Source organism: Sander vitreus, chromosome 6 (genome assembly GCF_031162955.1).
Source record: "Sander vitreus isolate 19-12246 chromosome 6, sanVit1, whole genome shotgun sequence".
Lineage (NCBI taxonomy): Eukaryota > Metazoa > Chordata > Actinopteri > Perciformes > Percidae > Sander > Sander vitreus.
Genome location: NC_135860.1, coordinates 18,117,917 through 18,143,933, shown reverse-complemented (window position 1 = coordinate 18,143,933; position 26,017 = coordinate 18,117,917). Strand labels below are relative to the sequence as shown.

At 40.7% G+C, this 26,017-nt stretch overlaps 1 protein-coding gene across 1 annotated transcript in view; it reads right to left on the bottom strand.

Annotated features, from left to right (window-relative positions):
- The window catches only part of ptprub (protein tyrosine phosphatase receptor type Ub), a 179,338-nt gene that overhangs the window by 33,270 nt on the left and 120,051 nt on the right, over positions 1-26,017 (bottom strand). Inside the window, exons 8-15 of the mRNA XM_078253281.1 lie at positions 23,373-23,690; positions 20,878-20,987; positions 18,027-18,228; positions 16,398-16,500; positions 16,031-16,304; positions 5,501-5,537; positions 1,626-1,764; positions 209-363 (exon numbers count right to left, since the gene is read on the bottom strand). Of these exons, the coding sequence (XP_078109407.1) occupies positions 209-363; positions 1,626-1,764; positions 5,501-5,537; positions 16,031-16,304; positions 16,398-16,500; positions 18,027-18,228; positions 20,878-20,987; positions 23,373-23,690 (1,338 nt within the window). The remainder of the gene's footprint in view (positions 1-208; positions 364-1,625; positions 1,765-5,500; positions 5,538-16,030; positions 16,305-16,397; positions 16,501-18,026; positions 18,229-20,877; positions 20,988-23,372; positions 23,691-26,017) is intronic.

Sequence of the window (26,017 nt, the reverse complement as noted above, 5' to 3'; positions counted from 1 at the left end):
AACAGCTGAAGGTGAGATGTACCAAAGAACATTTTTCACACAAGGTGATAACTATCTTTCAGAATGATTCAGACATTTATGGAGTGAATGAGTGACGGTCAACAAGATTACAAGTGTCATGATGTATGACAATTTTGAAATTGCATTGTGTAGTTGTGGTAAGCTGGCAGGTTTGTGTACACTGTACTGTATGTTGCATTTGTCTTACTGCGTGTGCCACAGGTTTGCGCATCCATGAAGGAAAGGGCCATTCTTTCATCCTCCTGTAGGGTGCTCTGGTCTGTGAAACTGCGCTCCATGGAGCCCATATGGCTCTTCTCCTGCCGGTAGGTAATGGGTGTCTTATTCATGTTCACTGGTTTCCTATTCATGGATAAAGAAGAAGATGGAGGGGGGATTGCAATACAGAATATATTGTAATCGACAGATAGAGATAGAGAGAGGGAGAAAAATTAAATGTTATGTTTAGTAAGGACTAACATGGGGGTAGAGATTGAGAGAAACAAAATGAAAAAGGTAAGTGTAGAATTAGTGAGAAAAAAACAACTGCTTTCATGTTTTCCCTCTACAGCTTATGATTGACAGCCAGAGCACAAGCATGTATATGATGGACCCAAAAACGAGGTGGAGTCACTTACGGATAGTAAGAGTAGTAGTCCCTTCTGGCAAGAGTGCAGGAGAAGGAAAAAAAATCAAGAGAAAGTAGAGATGCAAGATGAAAGCAATGTCAGCTGAGGGCAGAATGCATTGATTACAGTGGAAATGAGATCCATCCTCTCGTGAGCTCGGCTGTGGGGGCAGCTGTACCAAGCAGGTGCTGACAGACCAAACCACAGCTAGGCAGAAAAACGTGTGTTTTTCCTTCTATCGAATACGTCTCGGTGTTACACTTCAAGGACTAGACCACGTGGCGGCCTGTCACAGAAAATTTAGCAATCAATTCTCTAAGAGCGAACTTCATGGTGGCTTAGCAGAGGAACCCGGGCTAATGTGCAGAGTAGTGGTGACTTTCAGAATCAACATTATTCAATATTAGCCTGGACGCTGTGTCAGTCGTTAAATGATGATTGCTGGATCCCTGAGTAACTGCTTATTTGGCATGGCAGGTTCAATTTCAATTTATGTTATTTTAGTAAGGCAAGTTAAGTCTTATTTATGTCTTGACCTCAGGCGTACAGCTGCTGCTATATAAATCCAAAGCCAGAGATGTGGATGATCTACTGTAGACCTGTGGGATCATTGGCTAATCATCTCTAAAAGCACACCTTTTCCCTCCAAATTACAATCTCATTTAAGGGCCAGGGCTCTGCTTGGTGAGCATAATTAAGTGGCTAATTGAATTTCACCCGCCTTTAATTAGATACTTCACACTCAGATAGGCTGTGCAGATGAGAGTTGTTTGGTCCCTCCGGTGCACCATAAGGGAATGAAAACAATGCAGCTGTGGATGTTGGTCCAGCATCTTCCCTTAACAAGCATGACCTTTTTGAAAGTTCAGCAAGTATAAAACTGATTACTGAACTGTTCCAAAACAAAACATAAAGGGTAAAACAATGTGTGAAATGTGGTGTGATTGTGCATAATGAGGAATGTTATACACTCAACAGTTATCAGCAGACGTTTACCCTTTCTTAATGATGATGATGATGGCACCCAGCAGAAGGATGAGGACAACCAGACCTCCAGCACACACCCCGAGAATCAGACCCATCTCCTCAGAGTGTTGGGACACCTCCAGAGCCTTGCGGTGATCCTTGCAGGCCGCTAGAAGCAGAAACACAGGTGCACATAAAAAAAAAGACACAATGCAAATACAGGATATAAATGAATGAAGTTAGAGGTGCCGAAAAAATGATTTATAGGAAATTCTAAAGCAAAGAGTGTGAAAAATTGAATGCAGAGACGGGAAAATTGAAAATTCCCCGCTTTGAAGACCTTATCATTCATGCACACAAAACTCACAAATGTAGACTTTTCACACGACACTACAGACATTCACTCTGCTTATCTTGACTACTGTGGGGAGATCCACTGCATTGTAATGGTCTGCTTAAAGCCAAAGTTACACTTCAATAACAGTGGCATTTTCAAATGGCTGGTAAAGATGAAAGCGACACAGGAAAAAAGAAGTGATGCCTTAAGCAAAGCAGCCAGCCACTGTCAGTGTTGTCCTGCAATCCTCAGACATACATAATGACAACTTATGCTATAACAAGCAAAATGATTGGCTTGCAGAAGAAAAGTGTGGTTGTCTGAGAGTTTTTCAACCGGCTATTTAGGCTGTTCAAGATTTATACTGACATTTACAGAAAAGGAGCGGAGATAAGAGAATAAACACGTCGCCATTAAATTGGTGTAAAAGAAAGAGTTATGTATAAAATATGTCAGCGCAAGACAGGAACTGATTTGCTAAGATCCATTAGTCATGTACAAAAAAAGGCTTGCAGCACATTGTTCTTCAAAATTAAATGGCATTGCAACGTCACCTTGTGATATGACAATTGTACATTTCTATGCTATGGTACATACATTAAACCTTTGAGGTGCATTTATATTCAAAACTGAATTAAATACTATATTTTTCCCAGTGACAAGTCATCCACGCAGCCCTACAGTACAATCTCAAGGTGCCCCGGTGTCTGTGAGCTACTGGATAGCTTTGTACTTATGTAAATGGTGCTGAGCAGTGGCCCTTTTTTTGTCTTGTTCTAGGGGCCCACTGATCTAGTTATTCTTGTGTGTGTCAGCCTGTCCTCCAGGCCTTGGCAGCCCCGAAACTAGCCCTTATGAGTCTATTGGAACAGCACAACCTATCTGGAGAGCAGTAGAAGAAGTCAGAGTAGGCCTAGGGATAGAACTGTATCTTTCTGCCTGCTGGGTAAGAATCAGATCTGGGGCAAGGAAACTGAAAACAGAGACATGTTTTAGCCAAACTATCTGCAGCCGTGGGCACTGTACTGGTGCTATAGAAGCCTCATACCAAAGCTCAAAGTAGCACAATTATATTTCATTATTTGGCAGGTTTTTTTAAATCAGTTTAAATCGGTTTGTCTCCGGCAGCAGCTAAGTTTCCAAAGATTAGTAGCAAACTAATAAACAGTTAGACTACAAACCGACAGCTCTCGTTTTAGCTTGTTGGTAAAACATCGCTATTTGCAGAGTAGCATGCTGTAGGCTAGCTGTGTAAAACAGTGCGGTGGACGAGAGCAGCAGACGTTAGTTAGCTACCTTGTGTCGGGTTCGCTCCGTGGAATGGATGAATAGACTGGATGTTTTCTACAAAGACGATGTAGTAGCATGTTTGCAGCTTAAAATTATCCCAAACTTTCTGTCGTTTTCTCTCGCCTGTCTCTTCTCTTAGACCCTCGCTATTTTCGTCTTCGTTCATTTGTAATCTGGGCCGTCAGTCTCGGGCATAGACAGTATATAAACGGTCTTGTGTCCACAGAAGCGTCAACCTGTTGTATGCGCTAGTAATTATCCTCCGTGCGGAAACACAGTGAGCCGTACAACCTTAATTACATTGATTTAATGATGCGTCGATGATTTTTTTGTAATCAAATTATTCGAGTTATTCGAGGAATCGTTTCAGCCCTAACCTCTACATAACATGTTCCAAAAATGTGACATTTCTGTGTGCTGTTCCTCATCTGACAGGTATACTTTACTTTGCAGTAGTGGTAGGAGACGGTTTAGTTAGACTGGATCAAAGACGATTTTTTTGTAGTTTCTATTCACACACAGGGACACACCATCAACCAAAGATGTCTTCGTGTCTGTGAGCTGCTGTAACTGAAGAGAACATAGATCTCAGCCCGTTTCAAGGTTCTCCATACAAAAAACAGCCACAAACTCAGCACTTGCTGTTTATTTTATGCTGCGACTTCATTTAAAATTACATGTACAGGGATGCGTTATATTGGCTAGAAAAGTAGCTGAGGAGGTGAAAAATCAATTTCACTTTTCTGACATTTTGGACAGATAAGGCGGTTTTGCCACATTTAGCCTCGGAATTTCTATTAAGCCAAACACGAGCATGAAATAGATTTCCACATGAATCCATGCACCTGCCAGCTGCCCGATGGTGGAAATTGGCACTTAGAGGAGAAATGGAAGTCTATTGTTGTGTTGAGCCTGCCAGAGGATCCTTAATTAAACTGTCACCTGGAAGTTGAAATGTAATCTCCAGCTTTGTTATCCAAGCCAGAATCATTTGCCACCACTTTGCTTGTGATGGGCTGCTTGATAATAACGGCTTAGGACCTGATGATGCGGAGGCTATGTTAATGGTAGAGGGATCACAGAGATCACAACAGCAACTGAAAAAAACTCTGACCTGTCGCACCTTGAAATTGGAAATCTACCTGGGAATTTGTTTCCTATCAATTTGCATTTCAGGCTTTTTTTTCCTGGTTACATCATCATTTACTGTACTGTATGTGGATGATGTAATGGGGGCAATCTTTTACTTTTTTAAATTACTTTCCGTTGTGCACTTTTCTCTCTCTTCCCTTTTGTTCTCTCTATTCTTTTTTTTATTGTTAATATCTTGCTTATCTATTATTTTAAACATAACAGATCTCCATTGTGCATTTACTTCTTTCTGTCTTTGCTTAGAGTCAAAGAAAAGAGGCAAGCACACTGTAAAGCCCATTAGTGTGAAAAAGCATAATTAATCAATGCCCAACCGGGTGTCTGTGTGTGGCAGATGGAGTGAGATGCTGAACTGAAATGGCTGGCCTTGCCTTTTGGCTTCATGCTTGAGGAGAGCCTCATCTATTTCGTTTTTTCACTCACAAAAAAAAAGCCCTTCACCAAAAAAAGACACCGTGCCAAGACAATTTACTTGCAAGACTCTGCTTACTGTTGCGGTGCTATGATAACTATAAATACATGACTTTTATTCACCATGATCTGACAGTGTACTACAGCAAGATGGGCTCTCCTGCCATCAGGACTTAGAGTCAATTTCCCTGCCCTTTGCATGTCCCTTTGAATTCAAAAGCTGAGCTACAGAAGAGGAGGGGGAAAGGGGCAGGGGCTATACTGATAGGCCAAGGTAGCTCCATCTGGAAGTTTTGATCTGGAGGACCCTTCTGGACCTGGTTGGGGTCAAAGCCCTCAGATGTAGAAGTCTAGCGGGCTTTTGATGAGAACAAAGAGACTGCCTTTGATATAGTGTGTCCCAGCGTCTGCCCCCAAACAAACAGGATGAAAGCCTGACCTCTAATCCCTCCCTGCTTGTTGCCCTTTTCTCAGAGAACCTGCTGCTAAACAACCAGGACCAGTCAGACAAAATCTGTCCAGATCCCCACCTTGAGAGAGAGAGGTGAATAATGGTGCAGTATAGACTAAACTAAACAATACTGTTAAAATTACATTCTTAATTTCTTATCTTACAACAACGAGAGAGCAGACGACATCACACCGCACTCAGAAACAATGCAATTCATTCAAGGGCACAGTGTTTGTGGGAGGAGATATTTTCATGTTGGATTACCTTTGCGAGCGATGCGGATGCAGTTTATTCTGGATTCCTGAAAGAGAAAGAAAACAGACATCAGAGGTGGAGGGTGTCGCCTTGCATTTTGCATAAAAGAGATGTGATAAAAGAAAAGAGAATGATGTGAAATACTGAGCTGAGTCACCCACATATATCATGTTGAAAATATGTCCACAGCAGATAAAAAACAAACTCAGAATGAATGCATGATGCTACACAGTAAACAAGGGAGGACCACATCTGGAACCACAGTGCTGTCTCCCCTCTCTGCTGATTCAACCCTCTGATTAAATATATTTAAATGACTAAACATGAGTGGGTCGCACTATTCTTTTCTAAAAAAGCGTAATTTACTTTATGATAGAGACACAGATAAACTACAATGAAAATGATTCAGATTGATAGACAAATTACCCAAGAGTTAAAAGTCCTATTGACGACATGATATTACAAAATGTTTCAAATCTGAGAGCTGTGGTGAAGTGTTTGAGAAGGAGATGAGAGATTCTTGCTTAAGGATAAAATATGAGAGTTTAAAGGGAGAGAGCATAATTGACAGGGGGGATTCAGACCAGTGCATCACTATGAAAAGGAATACATTGTATTCAGATTTTAACTGATGAAATCTCAGTATTATGAAAAGGACCTTTGTCAAATAGCACTAATGAGATCTAACACTGTAATCCAATTCCATCCTGCCACCTCTTGCAGGAGATGCATTATCAAATTAAGATTTACAGATGATAATTCAGGCATTATGGGACAATTATGCAAATTCTACCATTCGGAAATGAGTAAAAAGCACTTTTCTCAAACTCCAGTTAAATAGCTTTTTTTTAATTGAAAATCCATTTCAAGCAGACAGAAACTTAAACACGTTCTTAATATGATGGTTTGATCTGAAAATACAGAGCCAGGTTGTAGACAATGTGTTTTCTGTCAGACAGAGTGTCATTTCATTGCTATAAACAAACCGCACAGATTCAGAGACTGACATGTTTATCATTAGCAAATGCAATTTAAGACTTATGTCCTTTTATTTATATGCATGAAATATGCATAATCTAATGTGAGATTGAAAAGACAAAAAAAAACAGGCATATAGGCAGGTATGTGTATACCTGCATATTATTTATAGTACATCATAAATCCTTTGTAACAATTGTCAGTACATAGCCTTTTTCATTGAAAAACTATTCAGTTTTTTTCTTTTTTTTATTACTTTAGTTTTTATTCAATTTTCAGTACATTATAACAACTGAACACAGTCACCTCAATTTGTGAGTGATATATGGAAGGTGATGATTGCCACAAAAATAGAAATAAAATGTATACATTTCAAGTCGCTGCTTTATCCACTAATGAGTCCAAGCTGTGAACCAATGTCCTTATGCTTTATTTAAGTAAAATGTCCACTTCTTCCATCTTTTGGCATATAAACCTTATCTCAAACCTAGCAAAAAAGTCAGCCTTTTCATTGCCCTTATTTCATGTATGACCTCAAACCATTGTTGCCGTTAAGGACAATCGGGCTTATACCAGTTTCTGGTTATGGCTTTCCTCGCTGCCGTGAGGAGTATCTTCACCAGGTACCTGTCCCTCTGTACTGTTACAAGTGAAATATGACCCAAGTACAAGACAGTGCATCGAAAGGAATTTTATAGCCAAGTACATTACTCAAAACTAAATGTACATCCTCCCAAAATGACTTCAATTCAACTCCAAATATGTGTGTGATGAGCTTCTAAGCAGCCACATTGGCTGGTGTGTTGAAGACGTTTTACTGCTAATCTTAGATGTAATAAAGAAACGCATCAAATTCTTCCAGTTAAACACCCTCAATTGTTGTGAACTTGTGGAAGTATGTTGGGTTTCACACATATTGTACCATACATCTGATTAAATTTCCACTTTCAGTTCCTTTTCCCACTTTGATTTCAAATATAATGTTGAGTTGCCCCTACATTCCATAATTCTTTCATAAAACATAGAAATTATTTTAATGCAGTTACTATTCGGTCTATAAGCATTCATCATATATCTTATAACTGGATTAAATTCTTGTGAGTTCTCCATTTTCAATTCTTTGTTGTAGTAATCTCTAAATTGTATATACCTAAATAAATCCCGATTGTGAAGGGAAAATTTTTTCAATGTTTGGAAAGTCTGTAATTCCTTGTTGTCTATTATCATACACACTGCCTTAATACCTTTTACTGCCCAATCCTAGAATATGGCATCATTAACTCCTGGCTTTAACTGGGTGTCAAAGGCTATCTATCTAAGCACTCTCTGGTCTCTCCTTAGTTTTAGCTGCCTCACAAAGTTGAACCAGAACTGTAGAGCACTAGAAGTTGTAGAGTCTATTTTACCTTTAACTAATGAGGGGATTTCTTTTTCTCCTAACACTGACTGGATCTGATAACCTTCTACGTACGTCTCGATTTCCTTCCATCTAGCAAAATAGTTGTCATCACACCAAAGAAATAGGGGGCGGAACTGAGCTGCATAAAAATAGTCTTTAAGATTCGGGAGCGCCATCCCTCCTTTATGTTTGGCCAACTGAAGTGTTGCATATTTTACTCTAGGCTTCTTTCCATCCCAGATAAATCTAGAAAAAAGCATGTCCCAGGCTAAGAATTGATGTTGAGGGACCTCTACTGGCAAGGCCTGGAATAGATATAGCAATCTAGGCAAAATGTTCATCTTAATTACACTAATCTTACTACTAAAATCCAATGGGTGGGTAGACCATCTTTCAATATCTTTTTTAATATTTTGGTTAATTAAATTATAGTTTACCTCATATAATTTTAGATTTTTAATTATGTTCACCCCTAAGTACTTTATTGATTCCATATCCCATCTTACATCATATCTACATCTTATTTATTTTGAAGGAGTATAGTTGAATGACAAAAGTTGTGTCTAGTCTTGTAATATTTATTTTATAACCAGCATAATAACTAAAATCCTCTAGGATTTCCATCAGTATAGGTAAGGAGGTCTCAGGGTCGATCAAATGAACCAAAATACCGTCCGCAAATAAACTAATCAAGTGATCTTTGTGTCCAATTTTAATGCCTTTTATTTTTCCATGTTGGCGAATTCCCTGGGCCAGGGGTTCAATATAAAACGCAAACAGTGTGGGACTGAGACAGCAACCTTGTCTAGTGCCCCTCTCCAATGTGAAAAATTGAGACAATGATCCGTTGACTTTTATTCTTGCTGTCGGTTGTTGATAAAGTGTTCTAATTATCCCTATTGATTGTTCGCTAAAGCCAAATCTATTCAACGTTTGATATAGGAAGCGCCAATTAACCCTATCAAAAGCCTTTTCGCCGTCAAGGCTTAGTAGTATCGCAGCTTTATTTTCCTTTTCTATTCTATCAAATGTAGCGTCCTTCTGATATTGTCATGTGTTTGCCGGTTTTTAACAAACCCAGTTTGGTCTTCGTCAATTAATTCCGGGAGAAGGTTCTCAAGTCTTTTTGCAATAATCGCTGTGTACAATTTATAATCCACGTTGAGAATTGAAATAGGTCTATAGTTACTGCAATATTCCCGGTCTTTACCCTCCTTTGGGAGTACTGTAATAAGTGCCTCTTTCCATGATGGGGGGAGTTTACCTTCTCCTTTAATCCAATTAAATGCTTTCAGTAGGAGGGGAGCTAGCTCTTCTTTAAAAGTTATATACCACTCTGCTGGAAAACCATCACTACCTGGAGTTTTACTTGACTTTAAGTTGGCTATTGCATTATTTATCTCTTCCAGTGAAAACTCTGTGATACAATCATTTTGTCTCTTGCCAATACGAGGTAGATCCAGATCGATAAGAAATTGTTCCATTGCTTCTACTTTAGTACTGGAGGTTTCGGTATATAGTTTTTTGTAGTAGTTTAGGAAAATGGCTATTTTATGATATTTTAGTTGATTTGTTTCTGGGTCCCGCAACTTATGTATGGTACAATCCGCTTGTTGTTTACGTAAACGTCGGGCAAGTAATTTAGTTGCCTTAGGGCCTGATTCGTAATATGTCTGTTTGTAAAAACGAGCTTTCTTCTCAACATCTTGTTCTAATAGATCATTAATCCGTTTCTTTAATTGTTGTATTTGCACTAAAAGTTTTGGATCACTGTTATTTTTATGTTGCTGCTCCACATTAGATAGATCTAATACAAGGTTATTATATTCCAAGACCCTCCTCTTTTTATTTGATGTTGTTCCATAGTATAGATGGATCCACTTCCCCATTGTCATTAATCTTCACATATTCTCTTATATCTGATTTAACTTGTTCTACAGCTGCTTTGTTATTTAATAAGCCTATATTTAACCTCCACCCCGCATTCCGCCTCCTACCTTCTAGTTGAACTGTTAGATATAGTGCACTATGGTCAGAGACGTCAGCTACTCCAATTCTACATTCCCGCACCCTATAATAATCACTCTTTGGCATAAAAAAATAATCTATCCTGGAATAGGTAGAATGTGGGGCCGAATAATGGGTATAATTCCTGTCGAGTGGATGAGTACACCTACAGATATCAATATCAATATCTGATTTCATCCCAGGCTGTTTTGATGAATTTTGTTAAGTTGCTTTTATTTTTCTTTAGACTAGTGGTGTCCAGGTAGTGATTCAATACTATATTAAAATCGCCTCTGCATAAACAGACCCCCTCTGCTTCCAGTGCAATTACATCCATTAGTGATTTGAAAAATAGCTTATTACTATTAGGAGGTGCATAAACATTTACTAAGGTTACTATATCCTCTTCAATCCTTCCCTTTACAATGAGATATCTACCCTCGTTCTCTTTTTCCTTAATGACTTAATTTCCTTAATGACTTCGAACTTAAGTGTATTTGCAATAAGAATAGCAATTCCTCTCCTGTGACTTTGCACAAATGAATTATAGTAGGTATTTTTAAAACCAAACAGTTTCAATTTTTCATGCTCTTGCTGAGAAAGATGAGTTTCTTATAAAAAAATATGTGCGTTTTCTTCTTTTATTTGGCCATTACCTTAGACCTTTTAATCGGGTTTCCCAACCCATTCACATTTAAGGACAGTAACTTCACTTCATTAGACTGCATCACAGCTGGGCTGAAAATATTTCACACCATTATGTTCCCACAGGCTAAACATTGAAACTATAAGTAAAGATAACTGGAGCACAATAACGTGCTTAGAACAGATTAGAACAGGCATTATAACAAATACAAAATAAGACTTCCAAAGTCTGAAGAGCATTCTTCAGTTTTAAGTGAAGGGGGAATGATACCTTTTACAAAAAAAGGGCCCCCTCCCAGTTAGTCCGTGACAGGCTGTCTCTGAACTTAAGTGCGCGCCCGTAGGCAGAGCTGAACTCTCACTGCTCCCGCGAGTCAGCACATGAATACAATATAGTATATTATGGGACAATTATTTACCGTCTGTTTAGAAACACTACTGCACACTCCTACTCTGCAATTCCTGTAGGCGCACTCTAGCTCGCCTGGCACTACTCTCAAGGTCTACACCTATGTACGAACTAGGGCTGGACAATATATCGATATCGTGATATGAGACTAGATATCGTCTTAGATTTTGGATATCGTAATATCGTGATATGAGATAAGTGTTGTCTTTTACTGGTTTTAAAGGCTGCATTACAGTAAAGTGATGTACTTTTCTGAACTTACCAGACTGTTCTAGCTGTTCAATTATTTGCCTTTCCCCCACTTTATTATCACATTATGTCCACATTACTGATGATTATTTATCTAAAATCTAAGTGTGAAGATATTTTGTTAAAGCACCAAATGACAACCCTAGAATATCGCCGCAATATCGATATTGAGGTATTTGGTCAAGAATATCGTGATATCTGATTTTGTCCCTATCGCCCAGCCCTAGTGTGAACCCACTTTCTGCCAGGGTGAAGATCGTTGGAGACGCTCCATCAGATGTTTCCTACCAAGCGGTTTCTCTGGCACCTCCACACTGTAACCCCGCTGTTGGAGCTCCTGCGCTGCCTCCCAGGCACTGCTGTACACCTGCACACCGCTTTCCCAGTGGATACGCATCCTGTTAAAGGCCCTCTGGAATCGGATGCCTTTATCTTTCAGTGTCTTTTTGATGCCGGCATATGTCTTGCGCTGCTGGAAAACGGTGGCCGTATAGTCATGGTCAAAAAACTGTGGTTTCTCTCCTATTGTGATTTTCTGTCGCGATGCTTTCTGGATAATCTCCTTAGTACTGTATTGCTGGAAATTAATTATAATAGATCTCGGGGGTGAGTTGGGCCCAGGTTTAAGCGCCAGGGCTCTGTGGGTGCGCTGTATCTGCAACTCCACCTCCTCACTCAGCTTAAGTTCGTTTCATAACAGCTTTTCAACAAACTCTATCACTGACCCATCTTCTGCGTTCTCTGGTACACCGTGGATCCGCAGATCGTTTCGCCTTGCTCTTGACTCCAAGTCATTCAATTTGTCCTCCAGCTTCTGTTGGTCTGTAATCATTTGTTGGAGAGTGGTGTTAGCTTCAGTACTCCACGTTTCCGTGTCGTCGATCCGGGTCTCCATCTCGCTGATTTTCTCGTTTTGCTCCTGTATAGCTTGCATGTATGTCGCTAGCTGTTGGTTGACGTCTTGCTTGAACTCGTGGAATTCTTCTCTCATGTCATGTTTAATTTCTTCTTTAAACATTTTTTAGATCTTGCTTTAGTTCCGATTTAAAGTCGCCAATCTGCTTACTTATAGCTTCAAGACCCGTGCACCCCGCTCCTGTTGTTGAGTCGCCGCCATGTTGACCTTCTTCCCGCATGTCGTCCTTAGCATGTTCTGCCCGGTGTAAATCTTTACCTGCCGGTTTATCTTGCGTCCCTCTAACTTTGACTTTGTACGCCCCCTTCATAATCTTAACAGATTCAACTTTGTTTTCTTTGAGTTCGTGTTATGGGGGTCGTAAATACACCGACTATCAGGAGCTAAGCGCTCAGCCTGCCATTTCGTTCTGTAGCCAAACCGGAAGTCCTATTCAGTTTCTTTTTGAGTCCCAATTTATGTATTTAATATCAGTAGTGGAACGTTACAAAGCACATTTACTCAAGTACAGTATTCAAGCACAATATCAAGGTACTTGTACAGTACTCTGAAATGAAATGTAATAGTATAAAGTACAAATTAGAATGGAAATATATATATATATATATATATATATTCTAATTTGTAATAGTATAAAGTACAAATTAGAATATATATATATTCTAATTTGTAATAGTATAAAGTACAAATTAGAATATATATATATATATATATATTCTAATTTGTACTTTATACTATTTCATTTCATTTCAGAGTACTGTACAAGTACCTTGATATTGTGCTTGAATACAGTACTTGAGTAAATGTGCTTTGTAACGTTCCACTACTGATATTAAATACATAAATTGGAATATATATATATATATATATATATATTCTAATTTGTACTTTATACTATTACATTTCATTTCAGAGGGGAAATATTATAATTTTTACTCCACTTCATTTATTTGATAACTTTAGTTGAACTTCGGCGGAGGCTGCGCGTCGTACAGTTCACGCCTTGTCATCGCTCATTAATACCTGACATACCTTAACCCTTACATACGTGACTGACAGCAGGGACCCTTGCAGCAGGTGCAGTTTTTTTCTTCTTCCAGTGGGCATAAGGTAATTATGCTTCCCTATTCTCTATATAAAAATACTCCACAGTATGAATATGCTGAATGAATTTATGCTTCCATACAAAATCACATTTCAAATGCTAAAATTCTCTTTTTTGGCCTACGTTTTTGTGACAGAGTGAGCACAGTGGTAAAATGTAAAAGGCCTGAAATGCATAATTGTACACAGAGGATAGACAGGAAGACAAAACACAAAGTAAGCAAACAAAATAGCAGACAAAACACACATTATGCAATTGCAACATTCCAGTCCAAACAGGCTGCACAAGCCAAACCTTAACATCTGCTTTGTGGGTTTGATAGACAAATTAACACTCATTAAGTCATTAACACTTGTTAATAACACTGGAACGTTAATAATGCCACTAACAGGCCAAAGAAGCTATCAGTGTCATACTGTATTATTTGCTGTTTGTGTAATTGCTGCTATGTTATGCTCTTTTATGTTATCTTGCTTTGTGTAACTAGCACTTTTTCATGTGTCGGTTCATGTTGTCATAGGCCTCCTGTGACATGTCTTATGTGCCCCGCTGTTGATTGGTTGTATGTCCATCAATTAGCCGCCCCTCTGCTGTGCTCAACTGATTGAATTGAGCTACTGTAAATCACAAGCTTTTAAGCTGACATCCTGAGTAAAATCAAAACTTCTTGGGCTTACATCACACCCACAACAAAACCTTTGCATTGAAAAAGGTGTGATGTCTGAAACACTGACCCTAGAATCAGAAGCAGTCCCTAATTATGTGTTTGCAGGATTACGCTTTGTCATTTTTTGAGTAAAAGACATGAAAAGTAAGTTCCTGCCCTCCCAGCACACTGTTGTTCCTTCAAGAGGAATTCTTGCCCAGATTTCGACTGTGACTGACTGCTACTGTATTTCAAGGCAAAGCCAGCAGTGTTTGAAAGACTGAATGACAGTGTTGGCTGTGTAATTTGGCCATGTGTTTCCACTCATTGTGGGTCATGGATGCTGGCCCCCTGCCAGGCAAAACAAAACCTAATCCCATCCGCTGGTAAAGCCAGGCCTCCCCTATCTAATCCCATGCTTAGTAGCCTAGTTGTGTGAAGTGCTCACACTGCACTACCTCCGTGTATTTCTCCATTGGCTTGGAAAAACATCCTACTGGTGTTCATGGGACTTTATAATACACACATGCCCAGTTAAAAAAAAAAGAAAGTGACGTGATCACAAAGTAGCCACTGACAGGACTCGGAAAGTCAAACAGACCAGTAACCCAGTTTGCCTTTATTTCTTCCCAGATGAGGATCACACAAGGCTGTGTTACCCACGGCAACTTTTCTCAGCTCCATTGCTACAGTCTGTGGATATTAAAGCATCAGCTTTCTACCTCTGATCATCTGCACCTGCGCCCAATTATCTCTAAGTAATTGCCTTACCCAAGTAGCAGCACTTCCTGTAATGGAATTTGGAAAGGTAATGTGGCGTCCTCTGGGTATGACTGGATGATCAGCAGTGAAATGGATGGAAACACAACAGTGTTAAATTACGCACTGCTTCTCAACTAACAAGGTCTACAACCAGGATTCACAAAGATTTTGTTATGTGGACAAGAATGCTGAAATTTAAAAGCTTTAAAGCGTCCATATTTAGCTCATTTTCAGGTTCATAATTGTATTTTAAGGTTGTACCAGAATAGGTTTACATGGTTTAATTTTCAAAAAACACCATATTTCTGTTGTACTGCACAGCTCTCTCTCACTGCTGCAGATCCTCTTTTCACCTGGTCTCTGTTTTAGCTACAGAGTGAGACCTCTTTTCTTCTTCTTCTGTACCATCTTTGATTGCACTCGCACATACGCAGTAGCTCAGATGTAGATCATGTCAGCTAGCTAGCTCCATAGACAGTAAAAGAAAGGCTGTTTCTCCAACTTCGGTCAGTTACAAGGCAGGATTAGCTGGGAGACTTCTAAATGAGGGTGCACATGTAAGTAGTTCTTTTGTAGATTATGGTGAACTTGTGTGTGTTGTAGCAGTGCTTTGCTATTGAGAACGAGGTAGCATGCTAGTGTTAGCATTAGCGTTAGCATGCTGCGGTTAGCCAGCTCGTTTCGGTTTGTGACGTCACAAGCCGTGCCGATTTTGAACAGCTCACCCGGAGACTGAAGGCAGGACACATTCAGAAACCGTATCTCACTCAAAACAGCACAGATGGATTTTTTTCAAAGTTTGTATGCGTGTGGAAGCACCAGAGACACAAAAGAACACCCCAAATCCCAGAAAAAAGTGTTTTTTTTATAATATGGGCACTTTAAGCCTGGTTTACGTTGGTCCACACCTTTAAAAAACATACTCAAGTGATTAGGTGTTTAAAGACAGAAAGGAGTAGACGGACATTAATGAAAGGGCCATTGAACGAAGTACATGAGATAACAAGACACAAAAAGAAAGGAATGGGACAGAATAGGAAAAGCATAGAAAATAAAAGCTGAATGAAGTGGAGTACATTGTTGACGCTGAGTAATTTCAGCTAAGCACTGCTCTATTAGCTGTAAGTAATGCATGCAAGTAATTCCTTGTTTCAGATATGCTTTGTTTGCAGACAATCAAAGCAGTTGCAACATACATAATTTCCAAGTAGTTACACTGCCAGCTCAATATGTTTTCATCCAACAACACCATTCACAGCACAAATACTCTTTTAGGGGTTGTGAGCCCAGACAATGTCAACTGTCCTATAGAGTCAACCATTATATTAGTAAATACAGATACCCATTAACAACACTCATCATTATTCTGAACACTAAGTTTCCAAATCTGTTGCCCCACTGGTTGGAGTTAACAATCACTCACCCCTCTGAAGTTGCTCATAGCCTGGAAGTAGACAAGGTAGCTTTTGCGTGGATCCAAAGGGCTGTTCCAGTAGCCATTGTAAGTGTGATTGTCGCCCACAGTGAAGGGACTGGCCTCTGGAAGGCTGCTGGGTGGCAGTTCGGCTGTGTAGTAGTGTGGTGTGCCCCGGGCCTGCGCTTCACCATGGGACATGGGCAGCGGGAAACACTCCTGAAGCCCCAGCTCTCTCTTCACTTTCTTCACTTTCTCCTCTTCAATTACCACCTGGTATGTACTGGACACAGAGTGGATGTGCACCTTTAATAAGCCATGTTTGGTATGAAATAAAAAATAAATCTAATATGTACATCTGAGATTATTTCCTCACCTGACAGGTGCACCCCTGCCTTGGGCCGGGCGCAGCAGGACAGTAATGGTGCTCTCTGTCTCGCTCAGGGGGGATGGCATGTCTCCATAGTCAAACGTGGGAGCTGAAGACACAGAAAAACACTGAATTTACATGTCCATACACATAAAAACACATAATGGCATACCCAGTGTTCATTTATGCCACCTTAATTCAGTTAAAATACAGTCTCTGCTTCCACATAAACGTGTTCAGCTCCTCAATGTCTCGTGATGCTGACAGACCCTTTAGAGTCATCCCCCTCTCAGTGCTACTATACCCAATACCCATATCCTCATATTTAGTACACTGCTTGATACAAGTCCAATTAAAAGTTATGTGTGTGACGCTAAATTGAACAGGTTTCTCATTTAAAAGGATTTGGCTAGAGACCTCCCTCCCCTCCCTGCTCCTCCCTGGAGATGTGGCGGCACATTTCTCTTTAATATCAGTAGTCAATTAGTGAGGGGAAGCAGAGCAAACTATTCATGAGGAATCAATGATTATCATATTAAGAAGCGGTTTGCTAATACCGCAGCAGTTAAGGTGAGGCATTACAGGGAATCTGAAAGTGCATTTGTTGACATTAAAGGTCTGTTGCGGTTTGTAGAACTAAAAGAGGGTGTGATGCCTGTTGCCAGACAGAGTCTCTTTGAAGGATGTTTGTGTATCAGCCACAGCGCACACACATCTGAATGTATGCGCGCGTGTGCCAATGAGGAAATGTGTGTAGTTGGATACTCTGCGGTGAGTACTGCTTGAAGATGCTGACAGTAGTAGCTGTTGAAGGTGTTCAGTGTTTGCTAGCTGTCAGTGCAGATTTGAGAGACACTCAGTGTAAGTGAATGTTCTGCACCGTGGGCCAGTGGAGGAGGTTGAGGATGATCTGCAAAGACTTTTCGACTCTATCTGTGGTCTGGCTTTTTGCCAACGTTCTGTCTGACATACAGCCAGTAAGCAGTGATTGCGCATTAAATCTATAATTAAACAAACCAGGCCTCTCTGTGAAGACACAGAGGCAGAAGGAAAGAGTAAATTTGTGAGGAAGAAAGGGTGGGAGTGGCTGTGCTGTGCGTTCATAAGAAGGGTAATCCCATCCCTTAACAAGCGCAAATGCATCATTATGAGGGAATAGAAAAATAAAGGCTGGATTTCTATCATGAGTAATAAGCTCGGAGACTCTCGGAAGTGACATTCTGCTCCCAAGAATGTATTGCATCTTTCTTTATACTTAACACATAGCAGTGTCCCCTCTGTGGTGTTTCTCTGCTTCCTACGAGTTAATTGATGTCTTGAGGACTGTGAGATGAGTATGTCACTAGTTTGGAGAGGCAATGGAAGCTCTTACACTCTGTGAGCAGTAGTATTGCCTCCGCAAGAGAGAAGAAAGATGCCGAGGTCAAAAAAGAGAAAACCCAGATCCTAATTATAGTAGGCAGTGGGTGAAATCTGGCATTGTACCTGCGTGGTGCATCAGTAATAGGCGGTGATGGCACAATCACAATTTAGTGATGTCTACATGGACAGGCTGACCGTTTCCATTTCTATTTAACAGCTACTTTCACACTCCCTCACAAGCACACATGCTCAATCAGTAAGTGGTGCTAATACCTGAGATGTTAGTGGTGATTTCAGTGAGGGCGGTCTGCCCAAAGCCCTTGACTGTGCGGGCTCGAACTGAAATGAGATAAGTTGTTCCCGGGTGGAGGTTGGAGAACATGTGGTAGGTCTCATTTTTCAGCTTGGAGACAGTTCGCCTCGGTCCCGGGACATTGATGCCTGGATCAGACGACTCAATGCTCTGGTAACTTATCTGTTGAAAACAAGATGGTCTCAGGGTTATATCATAAAAACCAGTCACCTCAGCGCTGATTTTATGCTTAATTATTGTAGCCGCTAACACAGATCTGCAGAGGTCATTAAATCAAACGGCTCAGTCATAAGAAGTAATTCTAAAGTCATACGAGCAACCTGGAGTTTTTCAAAAAAAGTGTTGTGACTGGTAAATAATTTTCCAACTAAGTAATGCATTATGAAGGCTATGGACTACGGACGCCACGCAGTGAATTTAAGTGTTCAATCAATAGCGCTAAGTGTTCATGAGTTTAATTCATTCTTATTAACACTCAAGAATTGCTCTTCATGAGTGTCCTTTAAAAGTAAAGAATTTTATAAAGTTTTTTTCTCAAGAGGTGATTTGCCTCGACTCCACGCTACTCTCATGAGAATTTCCACTTATACTCTTTGAAATAGTGGAGAGATAAATGAAACGACCTTACTGTAATCAGACAAGGGTGAACATATTAGGATATACATTAGAGCTGGGAGGGATCCACTTCATTGAAGGAATGAGCACACACTCACTACGTACTGTATATGCTCATATGCATGTACAGTAGTACACACACATGGAAGATGCCACTCAGTCCACACCAGAGGCTTTGCTGATTATCATAAGAAGAGCTTCATTCCCTGAGATAGATTGGTGAGCCATCCAGCGAGTAAACACAGACAGACCTCTGTGTTTCCTCTACAAAGGCCGACATAAAAGATGCCCGACAGACAGGCAGTGAGGAGGGCTTGCAGGACAGCATGGCTGTCAGTGGGCTCAGCCAGAGTGGTCAATGGTTTAATCTGAGAGAAATGAAGAGGATTTCTACAGCTCTGTTTAAAGCTATCTCCGTCAGCTGAGAGAGATCAACACATTACAGGGTAAAAAATCCTGTACAGCCTCCACTTTATATGTCAAACCACAAATCCTATTTAATAATATCCTTGAGGCGACATTGCAAGAGAGGCCAAGGAAAGAAGGCTTGAGGATAGGTCGGCAGGCCCATTGATGGCTCACCACAGACAGAGGGCATACAGTAAATCCAAAATCATTATCCAGCTGAACATAAGGCCTTCAGCATAACAGATACATGCGAGTTATCTATTAATGACACAGGGCTTTATGTAAATGGCACAAGTACAGCGTTAAGTGCTAGGCCATGTGCACATGGTCATTGAGAGCGTATCCGAGCATCGCTGCTATTTTTTCTCATATAGGCATTGCGCACCACACACCAAATGGTTGGGTGAGGAAAAATATGAATTGAAGCAGAGTGGTTTGGTAATTAAGGACATGTCTGTATGTACTGTGCCAATTATAGCGGCACTTGAAGAAAATGGCTCACCAAATAGAGAGGAAAGTATTTCTGCACTGACAGGGTGTTGCTTGAGATTAAATAAATATTAAGTCCAAAGTGTTTCTGGACTTGCTGGCTATGTGCTGTTTGAGTATTAAAAAAATAGGGCTACAGTTAAAAGTTCACAAACAACACACTGCACCTACAGCTGCTGAAAACCCGAAATACTCCAGTTGACCAAACAATAGGCCATTTAGGGGAAGACATTTGGACATCACAGTAGGAAAAGCACAGGTGTATCAAGGTTCCTGGTATTGTGCATGCTGGCTCTCTGTCATGGTATGTGTCCACTGTCGAGCATCATTTCTCTGCTACCCATTCACTGTTTATGTTAGCAGCGGCTGCAAAGCATTTTGGTAGCGTCGCAGGGACTTTTGAGAAGCGGGGCTTCGAGTTGCCTGCTCCTCATTTGCATGAAGAAAAATCTTTGAAATTACGAAAATCTTCTAACTGACTGAACTGCTGTCGATCTAAAATGAAGACAGATTCAGCAACTGCATAGCCTATTTCTCGCATTAAACGTTTTCAGAAATACATTTCGGTGAACTATTTTGTGGAGCAGACAGCCCCACGTGAAGCGTTTGTCCAATCAGGAGTAGCCATCGCGGTTGTATGAGTGTAATGTAATGTTTTCCTTGCTTATCAGTGGTCAGTGAAGAGAAACTGATAACTGCTAGTGGCAAGCCCACTAGCGTGCAATGCTGGGAAGCAGGAGTGATCCCTGCTGTCAAAAAACACCACAGTGGACACAAACCATCACACTTACTGGAACACTTGAATAGTACAGAGCCATTGTAAGTGTTAATAACATCTGTTTTTCCTACAATGACAAGTCTAAATGTCTGCTACATGTATGAAAAAGGCCTATCTGACCACAAAGTCGATTTAATAGCTTTTCTGGAGCTTTCTTTCGTATCACACATCTTCCTCAGCAGGTGTTCGTCCAGGTGTGATGGAATACTATTTCCCAACTGTTTGGGAGCCAGTCCTGGACGCTACTATATCAGAGTTTAGGCTTACATTAGCCACTCTGTCCTGCTCGTTATTGGATTAGGGTCAGTTTACAGTCCAGTAGCCCAGGCCAAACTCCTTATCAAAGATAGCATATCGCTTAGTCCTCATCTTAACATCTTTTCTTTAGTAAAAGTGACAAATACTGTTTAAATATATTAACAGCTGTCTTGTACATCCAAGTATGTAAACTAAGCTAATAATTAAGCTAACAGCGCAAAAAACAAATTTTAAAGGGACAAGACATATAAATTCAAATTCACCTCATATTGTGTAATAAGGCCATTGGGCTCGATGGGCTCCTCCCACTTCAGGAAGATCATGTCATCCAGCGGGGTGAAGGTAAGCGACTCTGGCGCTATGCCTCCGGGAACTATAAGAAATTGTCAGAACAAACATTGGTCAGGAAAACTGAAGTGCTAATCCCACGATAAGCCTCTCCTGTCAATATCACAGAAGTGAATGTCATAGTGGCTCAGAACAATGCACCACATGAGACACTCAGCCAGAGAGCAGCAGGCACAGAACATCAGATAAGGACAGAGTTCATTTATGATCTGCATCAATTAACCCTCTGTGCTCTAAGGGCATTTTCACATATCTTCTTACATTTACCTTTTTAAGGTATTTGTACATAACTGATTCCCATTTGTTTCATATCAAAGTGTTCAGAACAAACTCAGCTTTCCGTACAGTGACTTTCTAGAGCAATGTGTAAAGAGATAATTTGGCACTAAAGCTGAAACGATGTTGGCTTTTTGAAAGTCCTCTAATCTCTTTTGAAAACAAACCTTAACTTGTGATGTGTTGTACTAATTGTTTCGGTGCTTGAAATGAGTTTACACAAGTCTTAGGTTATATATGATTAAATAAATAAATAAATGTTTGAAATGAAATTTTGTAATATCGCTTTTTGAGTAGGAGTTTTGTCAAACATTGTTTGGACGCGCCAGTGTGTCTTTCATCCTCATATTAATGTATATCAATCTTTAGTTAAAATGTATTAATGGATATGTCAGACGCTTGCTGGTAAACTTGTTTCTGAAAGAGAGAGGACTGTCAATGCCTGAACTTTCAGCATTAGACTCTGTTAACAGTTTTTTTGGGCCATTCGGTTGCAGCCCCTGTGTGTGAGCGCTGTACAGAGGAAGACTGTTATGTGAGATCCAGGCCTAAGGCTAAAGCAAGAGCCAAACAGCTGAGTCAACTGTTATTTTTGAATTGAGTTAGTCTGGAGGACAGAGTTGCTTATTAAGGCTTTTGGGGGGGAAAAGTGTTCATAATTGACATGTACTGTATACATACATTTATTTTTTATCACTTCAGAAAAAAACAACTCTTGCTGTGTGTCTCTCTCTCTCTCTCTCTCTCTCTCTCTCTCTCTCTCTCTCTCTCTATCTTTTTTCTATCTTTCGCTGTATAGATCTCTTTCTGAAAAATCTTGTTTGTTTTGTTTTTTTTCACAGCAGAATTGATTTCTCACTCAGCTGCCATGCAGACGATGTGCTGCGGCACAAAGGAATAATAGGAGATAAGAAATAAGCACAAAATCCTATCTTAGGGTTGCCAGAGACTCAGATATAATATTTTCTCTTTTATGGTATTTTCGTCTGAAAATGAAATGGATCTTTTGTAATGCCAATTCCATCCTCAGTCAGATGGTCACCCTCTCTTGTGTGAGATGAAGTGAGAGGAGCTGGTATTAATGTTTTGAAATATTAAGAAAATGTACACTATGAACCCAAACTGATTGATAAATTAATTTGTATTTGTATTTCATCCACATTGATTGATTTATGTTGAAAAGAACCTTAAAACCCCCAAAACAACCTACTCAGCATTAGTTAAATGTGACAGTAAGGTTCTAGCAGTGGGCAGTCTCAGGTCTGCATAGTCTCCTCTCTGACATTTACTATGAGAATAGTTAAACAGTTTGAGGTATTCCGGTACTTTTAGACGTCACACTCCTCCAAAACAGCTTTCTAAAGTAATCCATGTGATCATAATTTAAGATATGACAATGATAACACCGGGTCTCTCTGAATAAAAGGTAAAGAAAGTAAAATGCACATGAAGGTGGAGGGCAGCCGGGTCACTTTGCCAAACTCTTAACTGCATTTTAAAACAATAAAACATTGCACTGCCAGCATTTAGACACCCCACATTGTTGTTGTAATGGTAGTCTGGATTAACAGAAGTACATTTCTAGGATAAAGACTGACAGTCAGGCATTGTCCATCACCTTCTGCTTTCTGTGTGTTGCCGTTCTCAAAATCCCTTCGGCAACAAACGCTACAGACAACAACAACAAACTTCGAGCTAGCAAGCTACACGCTGAAAGGTGAAAAGAAAATTTAGTTTGTGCAACAAGGCAGGCCTGCTTGGTTCTTTCAGGGAATGATTGTAAAGATTTACAAAGAATATGTTTACGGCATTTACTATCTAACTGGGACGAGACTATTGTGATGGTAACATACTATATAATAAACAATTGTGCAGTAAGATTATATTGCTGTAGTATAAACTTTAACTTTATCTTTTACACCTTTAATGAAGATTTATTGCAAGAGGTTGTATTAGACTGCGTTAGTTTTACCCAGGGGTGCCAAATAATTCTAACCCTAACTAAGTTTATATTAATATTAAAGTGACCATTGCTCTCAAGATGTTTACCATTTTATACTGACACTTTTCCTTTTTAGTTTTTCTGTCCTCTACTTCCACACGATCTTTTCTGTAAACTCCTTCAGAGACTTACTGTCCTCCTCGGTCTGGAAGGTGACCTCTCTGCCCTCTTTCTTCCCCTCTGGGTTGGCCAGTGACAGACGGACATGGATGCCGTGGTAGGGTGGCAGATCACGCAGCGTGAAGCGTGAGGCATTGTGTTCCACTGCCAGGCACTCACGCACAGTGGTGTTGTGGCCTCCGCCGCCTCCCGCCGTGGTGTAGCGGTAGCACAGGGACACTGAGTAGGTGTGGCAGCGTGTCAGGTTGAACGCCAAATTCTCCCACTGCAGGGACAACTGCCTGGGCTGGATATCTGTGGCCATAAGGCCCCGCAATGCACGCATAGGCTCTGGGAAGGAGGAAGATTGAAGAAGAACAAAAAAAAGAGAACATTTAGTAATAAAGAAAGCAGAGAGAAAAACAAGCAATTTAATTAGACAAGTCCTGAAGGTACAATACTGAATACTTTGTTTTATTGTGAAATATTTGATTTCAGACAGCGCAGCAAGCAAATGACAGTGCCGATGATGTCCCAGGACTACCCTGGCAGTTTTTCACTTGTTCACCTCCTACTTGATGCCATATTGCCCCGCCACAACATGGAGGTCAATGGTTTGCTGCCAGCACAACCCACCCACATCCCCATGGCAGAGCAGGAACTCATGCCAATTGCGCTAATTGATCGGACAGGCTGTGGGTTGCTGTGGCACTCCCACCAGTCCCCGCCTCTGTGTCGCTGAGCAAATTGACTATCCAGTAGTTATACTTCCTTGCCCTGAGGTTTAATCCACACACAAAAATGCCAGTTCTATACAAGGGCATTCACTTCTGCTGGTCACTTTTACTGCTGGGTCATCGCGATGGCCTGACGCATATTTTTAGAAGGCACCAAGTTAATTCTGGTCACTGCCGTTTTAACCCTGACTTTCTCTGACTAAAAGAACAACAGCTCTGTCTTTGATATCCTCCTTTTAAATGTAGTGGCTCGCTGAGAGATACAGAGAGCCTCTATACACAGAAGCACAGACCAGCCAGTGTTCAGGAGGACGTCTGAAAACTGAAGAGTGGCTGAGTTAACCCAAGGACATCCTCGGCATCAATGGAGGCATTTATCAGTGGCCATTATTAACACTGTCAACTTCTTTTTGTCAAGCAATATGCTACATAATGTATTGTATTGCTTTATTCTTTTAATAGAGCATGTTGAGTAATTGGCCAGAGAGGCAGGGAGTGACAGCAGAGCTATGGGGTACAGGAAGAGATCAGTGGAGTTTGAGGTGACTGGCCAAGGTCTTCATTTCTTCACTGGCTCGTACACTCAGTGGAATTCTCGCTGCAGCACAGATTAGTGCAGGGAACTTAAATAAGGCGGCTAATGCATCACTGAGCAGGGGCTAATGCACTAAACCAAGAATTATCAAAGAAAATGGATGTGAAAGGTGCTCTGTAGCTGTGCAAGGACACACATTTGCTGTATAACATTATTAGTTACCGCTCTAATCTCTTTATCACTCTTTTTCTAATCTCTTTTCATCTTTCTTCTCTCTATCTACTTTCCATGTACACATGCTCAAACACACATAAATTAACTTGCAAACATCAGATACAACAGCCCTATGCCCAGATTTGCATGCACTTATTTCTGCCTGTGGTAGAGCAATTCTTTTAAAGTGAAATTGTATGACACTTTCTACAATATACTACTACAGTATAGATTGTACTTCCAATCTATACTAAAAGGCTTCTGCAGTCACCAGCTTTCTCTTTTAATTTGCTGTCTGGCATCTCATACTATGTAGACAGAAATATGACCAGAGCATTGATCAGAACCTCATCAACGCTAATGTGACGGCAGATAAATGGGTGGTCACAGTAATCGCAAAGTAGTAGACTGCACCCAGCAAGAAATGTTAATGTTCCATTGTTCAGTGTGACTGAGGATTGTCTTAATGGTGCAATTGATAGTCTGCACAGTCTGAGAGCTAAATAAAGAGAGGCATTTAACTGCTGAGTTGATGAAAGCCAAAAAGGCCACAGTGTGCTCATTGTGGGTTTTCTCAGTGGGCATTTGTGCCAGCAACTTCCCCTGGCCTCGTCTTATTTGTGTGTGTGCCACGGGGCACCCATTCTCTGGCACCCTGTGGCATGAAAACTGCAGCCGCCCCAACATGGCCAAAAGCCCAGAGCACCGTGTTGATCCTTAGAGATTGGAAGTTAGAGTGGATGTGACAGGTTCTGGTTTATTATCTCCCCTAAAACTGTGACACGGGACAGCAGCAGGCCAAAGCAGAGTTGCGATTGCATGCATCCGTGGAGGGGATCTGCACTGACTGCGTCAGACGGGAAAACCAAATTTATACAGACATGCATGCCCTATGCCCATGTGGAGCAAAAACACAAGCACACATAAATCCAAACACCCAAAACGTGAACATATACTGTAGGGAATTCTGGCTCAGAGTGGAAGACATGATGAACGACATGCCAAGAAAGGCAAAGCACTTGTGTTCCTAGTGTGCCTAATTTTAGTCAGGCTCCAGTGTTTGCTCCCTCTAACAGACCATGAGCATCATGGTCAGGAGCTTTCCAGAAGGTTCAGCGACCCAGCAGCAGGTGGAAGCCCATTAACGTAGTTCGGGGACCACCTGCAGTACAAATGCTCGCCTCTCCTCTGTG